The sequence below is a fragment of the Hippoglossus stenolepis genome, chromosome 6 (genome assembly GCF_022539355.2).
Source record: "Hippoglossus stenolepis isolate QCI-W04-F060 chromosome 6, HSTE1.2, whole genome shotgun sequence".
Taxonomy (NCBI): Eukaryota; Metazoa; Chordata; class Actinopteri; order Pleuronectiformes; family Pleuronectidae; genus Hippoglossus; species Hippoglossus stenolepis.
The window spans coordinates 672,137-689,636 of NC_061488.1; the positions used below are offsets into that span (position 1 = coordinate 672,137).

Below are 17,500 nucleotides of genomic sequence, written 5' to 3' on the forward strand. Positions count from 1 at the left end.
TCAAGAACTGCTTTAGAAGATACTTTTATCTTTTAGGAGTATTATGGGAGTCAAGTCGAATCTTTCTAAAGCAGTTGCACACAATTCTCTGGATATTTGAAACTTTGCAAAATCTGCCAGACATTCTGGAATCCACCTTTTCAAGAGTTTCCATTTTCCTGTTGTGTCGAGTCTGATCAGGACAATCTGCTGCTTCACAGAAACAGAAAGCTGGGTCCGGAGCTCATGTCTGAAAACAGCTAAAGATTTGAATGGAAGTGAAACATAAACCCTTTTCATTTAGAAAGGAATCAGTCCAGTGTCTCTGCACAGAGAGTACTGCAGGGTCAGGTGATGGTTGGCATGGTAACCGCTCAGCTAATTTCAACCTGTTCCATATTGTTTCATATTCAGATTAACATCAGGACTGGAAACCTGCAGCAGAGATTATCTGGAGTGAATCTCGCTCCTCGCCTGTCGCTCTCGGCCTCTTCAGAGTCTGAGGCCAGAGCTGATCTCACACAAGGAGAGAACCCACCTCAGACTCTGGTTCAGACTCTCTGCGTTAACTTGTCAGATCTGTCAACCGTTCAGATTCAGACTTCTGTTCAGGCTCTGGTGATGTTAGACTCTGTTCAGACTCTGGTTCAGACTCTGTGGTTCAGACTCTGTGGTTCAGACTCTGTGGTTCAGACTCTCTGGTTCAGACTCTCTGGTTCAGACTCTCTGGTTCAGACTCTGTGGTTCAGACTCTGTGGTTCAGACTCTGTGGTTCAGACTCTCTGGTTCAGACTCTCTGGTTCAGACTCTCTGGTTCAGACTCTGGTTCAGACTCTCTGGTTCAGACTCGTGGTTCAGACTCTGTGGTTCAGACTCTTCGTTCAGACTCGTGGACCTTGTGATCTGGTTCAGACTTTTCAGACTTAGACTGTGGTTCAGACTCTGGTTCAGACCGTTCAGACTCTTTCGCCTGTGGTTCAGACTCTCTGGTTCAGACTCTGTGGTTCAGACTCTGGTTGAGACTCTCTGGTTCAGACTCTGTGGTTCAGACTCTCTGGTTCGACTCTGGTTGAGACTCTGGTTCAGACTCTGTGGTTCAGACTCTGTGGTTCAGACTCTGGTTGAGACTCTCTGGTTCAGACTCTGTGGTTCAGACTGTTCAGATCTGTGGTTCAGACTCTGGTTCAGACTCTGGTTCAGACTCTCTGGTTCAGACTCTGGTTCAGACTCTCTGGTTCAGACTCTCTGGTTCAGACTCTGTGGTTCAGACTCTGTGGTTCAGACTCTCTGGTTCAGACTCTCTGGTTCAGACTCTGTGGTTCAGACTCTGGTTCAGACTCTGGTTCAGACCTGGTTACTCTGGTTCAGATCTCTGGTTCAGACTCTGTGGTTCAGACTCTCTGGTTCAGACTCTGTGGTTCAGACTCTGGTTCAGACTCTGTGGTTCACTCTGGTTGAGACTTCAGACTCGTGGTTCAGACTCTGGGTTCAGACTCTGTGGTTCAGACTCTCTGGTTCAGACTCTCTGGTTCAGACTCTGGTTCAGACTCTGTGGTTCAGACTCTCTGGTTCAGACTCTGGTTCAGACTCTGGTTCAGACTCTGGTTCAGACTCTCTGGTTGAGACTCTGTTGAGACTCTCTGGTTCAGACTCTGGTTCAGACTCTGACCAGTGTCTTCATCATGTCTGTGCCTCGTGTTTTAGAATCTCGTTACTTCGGGCTTCGTGATGATGACCCTGATGTTTGCAGTGAGGATCTCTGAGGTGATGCTCTTATTCCATCAGGTCGTCGCTCTGCATTGAGCTTCCTGTCACAGAACATCTGACTCTCCAGACGTGGTGTCGGGTCGGTTCACTGGTTGTCAGCAGTATCTGAGGCTTATATCTGTGTTAGAGCGTCACATGACTCGAGATGCTCTATTTCTTAGGTCCCGGGCTATTTGCATTGTGTGGTTATGCATACGATGTAATAATCTGTACAGAATGTGTATACTGATACTTCCAGATGAGGTGATCTTCAGAGACAGGTTGTACTGAGCTGTGAGACGCAGTCTGAGTGTTGGGCTCCGGTTGAAGAAGGAAACACTGAGCGGTTTGTTGGGACTAATAATAGTTGGTATCTAGACGCTTGTGTCAAGTTCATGTGACGACTGCTTCCCTGTCTCTTCACCGATCCAGAGCTGCAGTCTGAGTGTTGGTCAGAGAGCAGCACTGTCTCTCTGTCTGTGCTGAACTCTGCTTCCAGACCTTTGAATCCGCCCACTGCCCCTGAGCGTCTGTTCTCTGTAACTCTGGTGAGTGGGTTCGATTCCCTGTGAGAAGAACTGACTGAGTCACAGCTTCAACTGTCACAACCAGCTGCAGTTGAAGAGTGAAGCTGAACTGTGGTGAGGACGTAGAGGTGAGGAGGTGAGGGCGTAGAGGTGAGGACGTAGAGGTGAGGACGTAGAGGTGAGGACGTGAGGAGGTAGAGGTGAGGAGGTAGAGGTGAGGACGTAGAGGTGAGGACGTAGAGATGAGGACGTGAGGAGGTAGAGGTGAGGACGTAGAAGTGAGGACGAAGAGGGAGGACGAAGAGGGGAGGGCGTAGAGGTGAGGACGTGAGGAGGTAGAGGTGAGGAGGTAGAGGTGAGGAGGTAGAGGTGAGGACATAGAAGTGAGGATGTAGAGGGAGGGCGAGGTGGTGAGGAGGTAGTGGTGGGGAGGTGGAGGTGAGGAGGTGGAGGTGAGGACGTAGAAGTGAGGACGTGGAGGAGGCGAGGAGGTGAGGAGACGGAGGTGAGGACATAGAAGTGAGGACGTAGAGGGGAGGGCGTAGCGGTGAGGAGGTAGTGGTGGGGAGGTGGAGGTGAGGAGGTGGAGGTGAGGACGTAGAAGTGAGGACGAAGAGGGGAGGACGTAGAGGGGAGGACGTAGAGGTGAGGACATAGAAGTGAGGACGTAGAGGGGAGGGCGTAGCGGTGAGGAGGTGGAGGTGAGGGCGTAGAGGTGAGGGCGTAGAGGGGAGGACGTAGAGGTGAGGACGTAGCGGTGAGGACGTAGAGATGAGGACGTAGAGGTGAGGACGTAGCGGTGAGGACGTAGAGGTGAGGGGGCGTAGAGGTGAGGGCGTAGCGGGGAGGACGTAGAGGGGAGGACGTAGCGGTGAGGACGTAGCGGTGAGGACGTAGCGGTGAGGGCGTAGAGGTGAGGGCGTAGAGGGAGGACGTAGAGGGAGGACGTAGAGGTGAGGACGTAGCGGTGAGGACGTAGAGGTGAGGACGTAGCGGGGAGGACGTAGAGGTGAGGGCGTAGAGGTGAGGGCGTAGCGGGAGGACGTAGAGGAGGGCGTAGCGGGAGGACGTAGCGGTGAGGACGTAGCGGTGAGGACGTAGAGGTGAGGACGTAGCGGTGAGGATGAGGGAGGGCGTAGCGGTGAGGACGTGCTATTACGTGCTAGTTGGGGTTTGATTCCCTCTGTCCCTGCTGCCAGGTCGACTTTTCAAAGAGCCACAAATTGCTTCTTAATATTTTTCCTCCACGTCCGTGTTGATGAGTTCTGAGCAGCGAGGAGACGCCTCAGTGTCATGTGACCTGTCATGTGACCCGCTATGTGACCCGTCATGTGACCCGTCATGTGACCCGTCATGTGACCTGTCATGTGACCTGTCATGTGACCTGTCATGTGACCTGTAGAGATGTCGAGTGTTGATCCAGCTGAACTGTGTTCACATGGAAATGACTCCAATAAACTGTTATCAGCACCGCATGGCATGATGGGAAATGGTATGTTCGGTAAACAGATGGATGAATGAAACCTCTGTGTGTGTGTGTGTGTGTGTGTGTGTGTGTGTTTGTGTGTGTGTGTGTCTGTGTGTGTGTGTGTGTGTCTGTGTGTGTGTGTGTTAGCAGCAGCAGAAACAATTTGACACAGTGTAGAAGGACAACGAATGTCCCACACACTCACTCTCTGTCGATAAGAGGACTGTCCTGTACATCTGGGGTTTGGCAGTGTGTGTCTGTGTGTGTGGGTGTGTGTGTGTGTGTGTGTGTGTGTGTGTCTGTGTGTGTCTGTGTGTGTGTGTGTCTGTGTGTGTTGAAGGGGGGCCCTCCATTAGGTCTCAGTGATCTCTGTGTTGTCAAAGAGTCTCTTATTCCGTCATCATAAAAACCTTAATTTGACAGAAATTGGTTGGACTCTGGTTGTGTGCCTCTGTGTGTGCATGTGTGTTTGTGTGTGTGTGTGTGTGTCCTACCCTCCTGTGTGTTTGTGTGTGTGTGTGTGTGTCTTGGGTGAAGCAGCGGACACGCTGCTGGGAAACAATAGAGACGTAAAGATGAACTCTGTGACGTCGTCATGTTAGCGTTGGGCAGAGGGACGACTTGTAGCAGCAGTGGCTGCTGGGTAATGTCAGTGACTCTGAGTTAACCCTCTCGTTTGTGCTCTTATTCCCGGCCGGAGCTGCTCAGCTCTGTGACGTCATCACACTGGAGCTGAACTTCTTGCACATTTATATATAATCTATATTTGATTTGTATTCAACACATTATGTTTGTATGAATTCAAAACACTAAAGACTTGAGCTGACAAGTTGTTGGTTTATAGTGACAGTTGTGTTTGTGTCAGGAGCAGCATGTCTCACACAGACACACACAGAGGGGGTGACAGCGGCTCACACGTCTTTGTCTCGTTCAAACTGTGGCCAACAAAGTTTTCTCTTTTAATTGGTTATGATAAGAAATAGAAGAACGTGATTGTTTCTACAGATCGTGTTCAGCGTCTTAATTACTGAGGCTGAATTTAGACGGTTGCTATGACTTCAGAGATTTAACGTCTCAGCCGCTCGTCGCTTCAACACAAACTCATTAAAAGTAATAAACTTTGACATTTCTATATAAACACCTACTTCACTTTTCGCTCTTGAAAGTTTTGTGTTGCATGTTTGCGTCAATGTGCGGAGCAGAATAAAGTTTTAAATAGAAATTTACCTTCAAACTTCCAGTTGATGCAACAGATTAAAACTCATTTTATTAAGCAGTGATTTAATAAAACACTTTAAATCATGCACCTTGCTCTGAAAGGCAAAGTTTAAAAACTAATTATTATTAAGCAACTTTAATTTAATGCAAAATCTCTACATATCAGTGATTCATTTAATTCAGGATTACTTTTGTGTTAAGAAATCTGATGTCATTTAATTGTATTATCTTTAATTACTTTGTTATTTAGTAGCTTCCTTTGGTTTGAATGAATTTAGATCCTCTGAAACATTCCTCCTGTGGAGCAGCTGTAATATTGTGTAGTTGTAAAACATAAAGAATATCCCCCAGTGGAGAAGAGGGGGCTGTTGAAGTCGTACATTTAATTTAGACGAGAATATCATATAACAGCTGGGTGTTGTTGTGTAGATCTTCTCTTCAGTCAGTGATGGTATTTTGTGCGACACACACACACACACACACACACACACACACACACAGTGTATTTTGATTTGAGGCAGCGCTCGGCCCCCTCGGTGTTCTCCTGTTGCCATGGTGAGCAGCTCCTCTGGCCACAGCGAGGTTAAAAAGAAATTAACACCAGTCTTAATTACACTGCAAGGCTTCAATTTCCACCTTCGTCCCTCCTGTGTCCTCCTCCTCCTCCTCCTCCTCCTCCTCTCCTGACCTCCTCCCTCACCCCCCTCCCACCTGAAAGCCAGGCTGCCATATTAACTCCACGCAGCCACCAGGCATCATCACTGAGATTATGAACACTAACAAAAGGATCTACTCTGCCGCTGCTGCAGGAAACAGAGTCTGAAGCAGAATTACTTTGGTTTGGTCTCTTCTGGTTTCTGGGGCAAAGTGTCGTTCAGGGTTTATCCTGGAACTTCTCCTGCAGTGAACACATGGAGAAGAGGAACCAGGACCACAATAATAAAGTCACACATCATTTATCTGGTGAAACTCATCATTTTCTCCATTTCATACACCAATCTTTTCAGTTTTATTCCGTGTGCCTCTGCTGAGAGATTTCTTTCATTCACAGTTTGGTTATGGAATCATTTTACAGCTCAAACCCACAGAGCTGGGGACAGTATCTTCTGATTTATGGAATAGTAATAACAACCAGAGAAAATCCTTCAGTAAAAAGCTTTTTATCTAAAAAGAAAAACAATTAAACCTGAGTTCATTTAAAGTTCCTCTCTCTGTTCTGGAAATGTCTGTAAATTAGTCGTTAATGATTATTTATGAATGTGAGCGACACGCTGTCTTTTCTTCTGGGCCCTGATGGTCCTGGTCTGAGTCATGGCCTGGGTCCTGATGGCCCTGATGGTCCGATGGTCCTGATGGCCCTGATGGTCCTGATGGTCCTGATGGTCCTGATGGCCTGATTCCTGGCGAGGCCTGATGGTCCTGATGGCCCTGATGGTCCTGATGGTCCTGATCCTGATGGCCCTGATGGTCCTGATGGTCCTGATGGTCCTGATGGTCCTGACACCTGAACGTCTGCGGTGGAGCTGACTGGTGAAATGAAGAATCAATGATGGTTTTATTTTCCTGCTGGTTCTCACACTGGTTCAGAGCAGGTCTCTGGGGGACGTTCTTATGGGACGACTGACTTCTCATTATCACGTCTGTCCTCTTCCTCCTCGTTCGTCTACCTTCCCCCTCCAAAACACACCCCCAGCTCCCCCCAGCACCCCCCCTCTTCTCCCCACAGACCCCTTCCTTCTTTCCCACAATGCCCCTCTCCGCCCGCTGGATAATTAGCTCGGCTCAGATTCGTGGGTGTGTCAGTGCAGCCGCCGTCGTAATCAACACCATCGTCAGCGTCGCCCTAATTGCAATCATCATTATCACAACATTTACAAAAGTGATACTCCAAGAAATTAACTGCAGCTCACAACAGACACAACTTCAAAATAAAACATATTAGTGTCAAATCCAGCTCGGTAGGAAACATCTTTGTTACTGAGTGTGAAAGTAGAAAAGAGCTGCAGGAGCTGGTCGATGATTTAAAACTGGACGACCTGGAGACAATAGGGACGTTTGTGAATGATCTGGAATGAATTCAAACAGTTAAATCCAGCCGCAGTGGTTTCAGCTCTTTGTGGGAACCTGCTTTCCACAGTTTGTCACTTTAAACAGACTAACTGAATCTCTTCTGTCCGCTGGTTCGTCTTCTGCTCTCAGTCCTGGGACGCTGGTCTTTTTACGTCTGTAGCTCCACACTGGCTCAGGAGTTGATCACATGATCATTTAACTTTTCAGATGAATGTTTAAACCACCGGTTAGTGTACGACCCGCTCTACCTCCTGAGCCGCAGTGTCACTGAAATGAAAGAGTTCGATGCACAGCAGGATTACCAATGAGTATAATTTGTTCTGACCCAGAGACATGATGTCCTCTGACCCAGAGACATGAAGTCCTCTGTCCCAGAGACATGATGTCCTCTGTCCCAGAGACATGATGTCCTTTGACCCAGAGACATGATGTCCTCTGTCCCAGAGACATGAAGTCCTTTGACCCAGAGACATGATGTCCTCTGTCCCAGAGACATGAAGTCCTCTGTCCCAGAGACATGAAGTCCTCTGTCCCAGAGACATGATGTCCTCTGTCCCAGAGACATGATGTCCTCTGACCCATTGGCGTTACTGTAAATTCCTATTATGTTTTACTTTGTCTTCATAGACGTTCCCAGACGTTCCCTACAGGAAATATTCCCATGAACTTTGTGCAGTATCTAGTATTTACTCATGTTGTGTGTAATCTTTGCTGAGTTGTGGAGTTGAATGTAAATTGAATTTTGGGGTTCGTGTTTCCTGTTTTGAGGAAGGAAGTTTCAGGAAATGTGTTTTAGGGATTGAGATAAAGTGTAATTCTGTTTCCTGTTGTCTGAAGAACTGTTGCATGGCTGCACCTCAGGACTGTAGACCAGTGTGTTTGTGTAGTGTTTGAATATTTGTGTCACAGTGTGTTAGATGACATGTCTGTGTGTTTGTACCGTAAGTGTGTCTGCACACGTGTACTTACTGCATGTTTGTCAAGTGTATTGTGTGTGTATCAGTGTGTGTGTGTGGTGGAGGTCGAGGAGGAGGATGAAGAGGGGATGAGGAAGGGCAGCTAGCTTTCACTGAATGTACCCCATGTATCCTAGCAACAGGCTGGTTCGGAAATGCAATGGAGAGATGAACAAAGGGCGAGAGCCCACAAAACGAGAGAGAGAGAGAGAGAGAGAGAGAGAGAGAGAGAGAGAGAGAGAGAGAGAGAGAGTGTAGAGGTAGAGAGAGAGAGAGAGAGGTGAGGTAGAGAGAGAGAGAGAGAGAGAGAGAGAGAGAGAGAGGGAGAGGTGTAGAGGTAGAGAAAGAGAGAGAGAGAGAAGAGAGAGAGAGAGAGAGAGAGAGAGAGAGGTGTAGAGGTAGAGAGAGAGAGAGAGAGAGAGAGAGAGAGAGAGAGAGAGAGAGAGGTGTAGAGGTAGAGAGAGAGAGAGACAGAGAGAGAGAGAGAGAGAGAGAGAGAGAGAGAGAGAGGTGTAGAGGTAGAGAGAGAGAGAGAGAGAGAGAGAGAGAGAGAGAGAGAGAGAGAGAGGTGTAGAGGTAGAGAGAGAGAGAGACAGAGAGAGAGAGAGAGAGAGAGAGAGAGAGAGAGAGAGAGAAAGTCCAAAATGTCCCAAAAAGAGACCCATGGACATTTTGTATGTTTGAGGCAACGATGCAGTATCAGATTCAGAGATTGTTGGAATTGAGTTACGTGTGTGTGTGTGTGTGTGTGAGTGTGTGTGTGTGTGTGTGTGAGTGTGTGTGTGTGTGTGTGTGTGTGTGTGTGAGTGTGTGTGTGTGTGTGTGTGTGTGTGTGTGTGAGTGTGTGTGTGTGTGAGTGTGTGTGTGTGTGTGTGTGTGTGTTGTAGAGGATGTTAGTGGATCACTTCTTTGTTGTGTCTCTGTTTCATCAGCAGTTTCACAAAGTACTGGACAGATTTCCACTAAAAGACGGATTCATTCAACTTGATGTGGATTCTGACACATGCAGGTTTTTTAAATCACTTTCTTTAAGGTTATGAAATAGGATGTTTTTATGTGACAGATGTATCTGAGAAGAATTCCTGCATCTTGATGAAACCATCTGAGATGTGTTGAAGCTGGAGTGAACGAACGCAGACGGGTCAGAGGTTTGAGCTCTGTCACCGATCTTCAACCTGTGGGACGAGACCTGAAGTGGGTCGTGGTGGTGTGGTGCTGGTGAGCAGGAGGAACCAGTACGTTGTGACGAGGCCGAGCTGTGTGTGTGTGTGTGTGTGTGTGTGTGTGTGTGTGTGTGTTCACTCAGCTCTGACCTCACTCACCCCCATCTCCTCTCTGACTCTGACCCTTCTGCTCGGCCAGTAGGAAGTGGTGTGTGTGTGTGTGTGTGTGTGTGTGTGTGTGTGTGTGTGTGTAAGTTTTCAGGGGACACCTTAAGGCATAGGACAAACACACACAGACACACACTCTATATGAGCCATGGGGTGTGTGTGTGTGTGTGTGTGTGTGTGAATGCCGTCACATAAGCTACAGTGATGTGCCCTACAACCGCAAGGAGGAGAGATGGGGAGGTCATGTGTGTGTGTGTGTGTGTGTGTGTGTGTGTGTGTGTGTGTGTGTGTGACTGTTTAAATGACTCAAAGGAGAAATGACTTCCCCTTAGTTCCCTCACAGTGACGCTCGACACATGAAAGCTTGTTTCTCGTGTTGATTGGACAGAAGAACTCCTGGTGAGGTCACGTTCACTCTCCTGCATGTTTCCTTCATGTGAAAGTGCTTTGTCTCCTCTTAACAACCAGCTCTTTAAACTACAGGTGACACCCATTCACAAGGAAGATATATATTTATATATATAGATATAAATATAGATATATGTATGTGTGTGTTTCTCAGCCTTAACTGTGAACCTTTGTCACACTGTGTTGTTTGGTTCATCACAAATAACGATATACACACATTAAATATAAAGTTTTTCTTATGTGTTGAACAACAACGTCATTTTCAAGTCCACCTCGTTGATGACTTGTTACCACGGCAACCATCCAAACACTGGCCCAGTCCTTGACATAAGGTGACAGATTGAAAACTCAACAGAGGGTTGTTCTCAGACTGTGGTGAACGTGTGGAGTGAAGGTTGTTGGTTCAGGGACCTTGAGGCAGCGCCACGTGGTTGGATGAGATGTTGTGAAGTGGAGAGGGAAACATCTTTGTCCTTGGTTCCTGTCGGAGGCCTTTGGATCCGTGCAGGAGGAATTCTGTCAGTTGTCACTTCTTAGCATATCTTTGATTAAAACAACCTTCATTCTTTTATTAATCCTCTAAAAGTAAATTGATTAAATGATGAATTAGTTGTGTTGTTGATTTGAGCGTGTTGACAGGCCACGCCCCCCCGACCTCTCCTGCAGACCCTCTTCACAGTGGCTTCTGAGGCTGATCAGACAAACTCTTCATCACACAAATACATCAGGCTGCTCAACAACCTGCATCACATGACTCCCTCCTCTTCATCATCCTCTTCCTCTTCTTTAACCATCAGCAGCCAGTAACCATCCCAGTGACTTCTTCCCCTCCTTCACACCCTCCTCTTCCTCCTCCTCTTCCTATCTGCCTGGCAGTTATAATGGCATTGGGGATGGGTAGGGGGAGGTGGAGTTTGGGTGGGGGGGGCATTAGTAACATCCCCTCTGTGATAAGCTGCAGCTGGTTGCCATAGCAACTCCTTTTACCTGCACCCCGAGACAGGGGGTGGAGAGAGAGAGAGAGAGAGAGAGAGAGAGAGAGAGGGAAGGGAATCAAGAGAATATGGTGTGTGTGTGTGTGTGTGAGTGTGTGTGTGTGAGTGTGTGAGTGTGAGTGTGTGTGTGTGAGAGTGTGAGTGTGTGTGTGTGTGAGAGTGTGAGAGTGTGAGAGTGTGAGTGTGTGTGTGTGTGTGTGTGTGTGTGTGAGAGTGTGAGTGTGTGTGTGTGTGTGTGTGTGTGAGAGAGTGTGAGAGAGAGAGTGTGTGAGGGAGTGTGAGAGTGTGTGTGTGTGAGTGTGTGTGTGTGTGTGTGAGTGAGTGTGAGTGTGTGTGTGAGTGTGTGTGTGTGTGTGAGAGGAGAGTGTGAGGAGTGTGTGTGTGTGAGTGTGTGTGTGTGTGAGAGTGTGAGGGTGTGAGTGTGTGTGTGAGTGTGTGTGTGTGTGAGAGAGTGTGTGTGAGTGTGTGTGAGTGTGTGTGTGTGTGTGAGTGTGAGAGAGAGTGTGAGTGTGTGTGAGTGTGTGTGTGTGGGAGTGTGTGTGTGTGTGTGAGAGTGTGTGTGTGTGAGAGTGTGTGTGAGTAGAGTGTGTGTGTGTGAGTGTGTGTGTGTGTGTGTGTGCGTTAACACACAGTAGTTGTACAGGTCGGATTCAGGGCTGTTATTATAAATCATGTATTTACTTCACATCATTAAACATTAGAGGAAATTGTTTAGAGAAACTGTATTTCTGTTAAAAAAAGTTTATTATGATGTAAAACAGATTTTTAAAACGGTCAAGTTTCCAGAATAAAGGAGAGTTTGTCCTCTGTCTGTCTCCAGTGTGTGGACAGTGTCTCCGGGCTGGACTCGTCCCTCAAGCGAGTGGCGGTGGTGGAGGACTTCTTCGACATCATCTACTCCATGCACGTGGAGGTCAGCAGCGATCCGGGCAAAGCCCCCAAACACGCCGGCCAGAAGAAAACCTACAAAGCTGTAAGGGTTCGAACATGTGGAGCTTGATTCTCCTCCCGTGACGGTGGCCTCACACGCTCTTCCACCCTCCTGGATTCTCTCTTTCATAACTCCTGTCGTCTGTTGCTTCACCCCCACCCTCTCTCTTCCTCTTCAGTTTGGCTTCATTCCTCTTTTTCTGTTTTTCCTCTGATCCAGTTTCAGTTTCACAGAAACTAAACAGGAGGATTCCTCACCTCAGGTTTTTTCATTATGTTCAATAGATTCATTTTTTTCTGAGAGTTGTAAGATTAGTAAAAAGCTTAATTAGCAGATAAATAGAAACGTATATATTTTTGGATTAAGTCATTTTTCAAACTAAAATCGATCCTTTTCTTAGTTTCAGCACTTTTTTGTCTTTGTGATATAAACTGAAGATTCTGGAGTTTGATTCACTGGTTGAACGAATCGATCAAACAGCTTTGAGCAGCTCAACGTGAGTCACACTCAACTGAGGAGCTGGGACCAGGTTCCAGACTCAACCACCTCCTGGTCTGTGCTCCTCAGCTGCTCCTCAGCTGCTCCTCAGAGCTGAAACTTCAGACCTGATGATTCACATCTTATGGTTCGAGTTGAACGTGACGACGGGTGTGTAGGTTTACTGCCCTCTTGTGGTTAAACACAGCAAGTGCAGGTCTTTTCCTCTCAAACGTGTCTCACCCTCCTCTTCTTCTTCATCAACCTCTTCTTCTTCATCAACCTTTACTTAATGTTCTTCTAGGAAGTAAGTCACTGTGCTGCATAGCTTCAGTTCATCAGGCCACCAGAGGCTGTGAGTGACATTTACCCCCTTCTTACACACACACCACACACACACACACACACACATGCACGGAGGCTTCGGAGCACCCCCCTCCACCCACGCTGGCTATTCTCCACCCTTCCTTTGTGCTTCTCTTCCAGAGTAAATGTGTGATTTATGCAGATGCTCATTCAAACACAGTCGATTTATGAATTCACATCTGCAGCAGGTTTCTCTTGAAACAGGAAACTCGTCTTCTCGGCCAATTAGCTGTTGACGTGTAGGCGTCGAACATCTGGAACGATGAAGAGAGTCGCTCCCTCAGAATAAAGTTGCTTTTGTTTATCGTTTTGACTTGGACATGAATAATTCATTAAATCAGACACTTCTCATCACATTCTGGGAAATGTAGGAAATGAGATAGAGAGATATCCAGTGATGTCATCATCACACCAACAACCATAATAACCATAATGTTAATTATTGTTTACTCTGATATCGGTATTGATATCATCAGATTTCTAAAATCAGGTATCAGAACCAGACTGATTCATACGACTCTGGTGCAAAGTCAGAATCATTATCTCCAACATGAATGTGATTAAATGATATGAAGTGTGAAGCACTGAATATGATAATAATAATAAAGTGTTGTCATCTGAACCAACACAGTGACCAGCAGCTTCTGTTTACCTCTTTTTAATATATCTTAAGATCATCTGGAGGGAATTCTTTCAGATTTGGCTCACATGTTCACTTGGACTCTCTGATTAACCGATTCGATTTTGGTGGTCAAAGGTCAAAGGTCAAGGTCACTGTGACCTCACCAAACATGTTTTGATCAGTGGTTGGCGAAAGGCATTCAACTGCAGCTCTGTAATTTTAGTTTAAAGTATAAAAGAGGATCTCTCTCTGTCCCTGTCTCAGATTGCAGAGACGTACGCCTTCCTGCCCAGAGAGGCGGTGACGCACTTCCTGATGAGCTGTGGCGAGTGTCAGAAGAGGATGCACATCAGCACCACAGGACAAGACTACAAAGGTACGAAGAGACGGTCTTTACTCCTCCACGCCGGGGACACCCAGTGGGCCGGAGGTATAATGCGTTCATGTTGTCTGTTCTCTTCTGAACGTGATACGTGAAGGACGACCTGATAAGATTCAGGAGGTCAAAGGTCAAGGTCACTGGGACCTCATGTTATTGTGAATGCAGAATCTCAGGACCACATGGGGGGGCTGTTGGTGGAGGCGTCCGACCACTGGGCTTTGAGTCTAATTCATTTTTTTATCTTGCTTGAATAGGGAACATGTGATTGTTGATTCTTTCTCTAGCACAAACACGTGGATATGGCCGTTTGTTAAAGTTAATAATAAACTGCATCATACTTTAACCAATCCCACAATGCAACACATCACATTAACAATTAACTGGACATTAAAAGTAACTGATGCTGTCTGAACTAAACAGAAAATCTTAAAAACTTTATTCTGTTTCCTCAAAAAGTTTGAAATTTCCTTCACAAGTCGGCACTGGACTTAGTCGTAAAACCTTCTAAATAATGAATTCACTTGTTAATCCATCTATTTGTTCTTCTGCTTATTCAGGACAAATTCATTGAATTATATTATTTAGACTTTTGTCATATGATGCTGGGAAGCTCTAAACTATGATGCTGCATAATTCATCGTCACTGGTTTTCCGTCAGAAAGTGAATAGCTTCAGCTGCTGGTTTGTTTTACTGGTTCAGGCTCAGTTTTGAATTCCACTGGTTTCAGGAAAGAGCAGAATCGAGCTCCATCAGCGTAAAGTAACACAAAGTGAGAAGTTGAACACAACGAGTCTCTGCTTCAGTTTCATGGAACTCAACATGAGTGAAGAGGAGTGAAGAGGAGTGAAGAGTGAGGAGTGAGGAGTGAAGAGTGAAGAGTGAAGAGGAGTGAAGAGTGAGGAGTGAAGAGTGAAGAGGAGTGAAGAGTTCGTTCAGAACAAGCAAAGAAAAGTAGATTCTCCTTCCTGTTTTCATTCTGTCTCTGAACCTCCATCAAAACATGGAGGTTCAGACGAATCTTGTCACTCCTTCCACTCTTCACTCCTCACTCTTCACTCTTCACTCCTTCCTCACTCTTCACTCTTCACTCCTCACTCTCCTCCTCACCTCACTCTTCACTCCTCACCTCACTCCTCACTCTTCACTCCTCACTCTTCCTCCTCACTCTTCACTCTTCACTCCTCACTCTTCACCTCAATCCTCACTCTCTTCACTCCCTCCTCCTCTTCACTCCTCACCTCACTTCACTCTTCACTCCTCACTCCTCACTCCCACTCTTCACCTCACTCCTCACTCCTCACTCCTCACTCCTCACTCCTCACTCCTCACTCTTCCTCCTCACTCTCACTCTCACTCCTCACTCTTCACTCCTCACTCTTCATCTCACTCTTCACTCTTCACCTCACTCCTCACTCTTCACTCTCTCACCTCCTTCACTCTTCACTCCCCTCACTCTCACTTCACTCCTCACTCTTCACTCTTCACTCCTCACTCTTCACCTCACTCCTCACTTCACCTCACTCTTCCTCCTCACTCTTCACTCTTCCCACTCCTCCTCCTCCCCTCACTCCTCACTCCTCACCTCACTCTTCACCCTCACTCTTCACTCCTCACTCTTCACCTCCTCTTCACCTCACTCTTCACTCCCTCTTCACTCCCTCACTCTTCCCTCCTCTCCTCCTCTTCCTCCTCCCTCCCCCCTCCTCTTCACTCCTCACTCTTCACTCTTCCTCCTCACTCCTCACTCTTCACTCCTCACTCACTCTTCACTCTCACTCCTCACTCTTCACTCTTCACTCCTCACTCTTCACTCCTCCCTCTTCACTCCTCACTCCTCACTCCTCACTCCTCACTCTTCACTCTTCCTCCTCACCTCACTCTTCACTCCTCACTCTTCACTCCTCACTTCACTCCTCACCTCACCTCACTCTTCACTTCCTCTCCTCCTCACTCTTCACTCTTCCCCTCTTCACCCTTCACCTCCTCCCTCTTCACTCCTCCTCTCACTCTTCACTCTTCACCTCCTCTTCACCTCACTCTTCCTCTTCACTCCTCACTCTTCACTCTTCACTCTCACTCCCTCACCTTCACCTCACTCACCCCATTCCTCCTCCCTCACCCCCATTCCCTCCTCCTCACCTCATCTCCTCACCCCCATTCCTCCTCCCTCACCCCCATTCCTCCTCCTCACCCCCCATTCCTCCTCCCTCACCCCATTCCTCCTCCCTCACCCCCATTCCTCCTCCCTCACCCCCATTCCTCCTGCCTCACCCCCATTCCTCCTCCCTCACCCCCATTCCTCCTCCCTCACCCCCATTCCTCCTGCCTCACCCCCCTCCTCCATTCCTCCTCCCTCACCCCCATTCCTCCTGCCTCACCCCCATTCCTCCTCCCTCCCCCATTCCTCCCTCACCCCCATTCCTCCTCCCTCACCTCCATTCCTCCTCCCTCACTCCATTCCTCCTCCTCACCCCCATTCCTCCCTCACCCCATTCCTCCTCCCCTCACCCCATTCCTCCTCCCTCACCTCCATTCCTCCTCACTCCCATTCCTCCTCCCTCACCCCATTCCTCCTCCCTCACCCCATTCCTCCTGCCTCACCCCCATTTCTCCTCTCGCTGCCCATCTTTTCATCCCCTCTCCACCTCGCCCACCTTCTCCCTGTCCCCCAGCCTCCCAGTCGCTGCTGCAGACTTCCTGTCCCCACCCCCTCTCCCCGTGGCTCATTAGACAGAGGAGTCATTGGAGTGTCCTGTCTCTCTCCTCAATTAGCCTAATTAACGACTTTTAACAAAGACAATCGCCCCGGAAACCAGCTCCGAGAGGGGGGGGGGAATCTGTCCTTTAAATTAGACAGAGGGAGAGAAATGTCCGAGTGGACTCAGGAGAGGACAAAGGACCTGGAGGAGATGAGGTTTGAGACGGACGTCCTGAATATCTGGTGAACGAGATTCCATCCACCTCCTTTTCTGTTTTGATAAGAACTCACGATCATTTTTAAATTATATGGATGAACACATTAATATATCAAATCCTGCCTTGGAGTCTTGGGGAAGAAATTTGAGTCTTTCTCTCTTTAGCAAATTTGAAAATGTATTTTGAATATTTCATCAGTTATCGTTAGCCTGTTTGCTTCTGGACAATTTGGACCATTCAAATTATAAAATGTAAATATGACGTTGCCTTTGGACGTAACAGAAATGATTAAATTAGAAGATGTAATAAGCAGACACATATTATCAGTTCATCACACACACACACACACACACACGGAGCTGCCTGTGCCAATTAAACATGTCCCTGGTCCAAGCTGATTAATTGCATTTAATAATTCACAGGTGAACTTTAGTGGGAGACACTTTTGCAAAGCGATAAAGGGGCCTAAGGTTATGTGTTGTTGTGTGTGTGTGTGTGTGTGTGTGTGTGTGTGTGTGTGTGTGTGTGTGTGTGTGTGTGTGTGTGTGTCATGGAGCGGCCGAACCCCCACAGTGAAAGCAGGCAATTAGCTGCTGTCTCTCTCTGAGTGTGATCCAGTGATGACACAACATGTGTGTGTCTGTGTGTGTGTGTGTGTGTGCGTGTGCGTGTGTGTGTCTGTGTGTGTGTGTGTGTGTGTGTGTGTGTGTGTGTGTGCTGGTAAATGGGGAGTTTTCTTTTCTTAATAGAATATTTACAATATTAATGATCGCTCTGGAGCCTCAGGTTGGAAACCACCCGGCAGCTTTGTGTTCAGTTCTCACAGTGTGTCGTTCCTCTCTGGAGAAACACACACTCTCCATCTCTCTCGCTTGTACTCGACTATCAATCACCAATCAATGATGACGCTCCGCTCTATTCTGCTAAGACATATTGATCCTGTGCCACGTGTTCATGTCCGTCCTGTCGCCGCTCCAGACGTTAGACACGTCCTTAACGAGGTCGGTCGTTAAATGATAGAAAGACGTGTGGCTGGAGTCATAAGGTGTTTTTATAAAAAGCTGCAAAGTAGATTAAGTGAAAATGAAGAAGTCCCGTGGTTCATTG

The 17,500-nt window shown here is 47.3% G+C and overlaps 1 protein-coding gene across 2 annotated transcripts in view; it reads left to right on the top strand.

Annotated features, from left to right (window-relative positions):
- LOC118111690 (nucleolar protein 4-like) overlaps positions 1–17,500 on the top strand; it is a 95,967-nt gene that overhangs the window by 3,279 nt on the left and 75,188 nt on the right. For both annotated transcript variants that reach the window (XM_035160502.2, XM_035160501.2), the window contains exons 2-3: positions 11,519–11,671; positions 13,359–13,470. In XM_035160502.2, the coding sequence (XP_035016393.1) occupies positions 11,519–11,671; positions 13,359–13,470 (265 nt within the window). The remainder of the gene's footprint in view (positions 1–11,518; positions 11,672–13,358; positions 13,471–17,500) is intronic.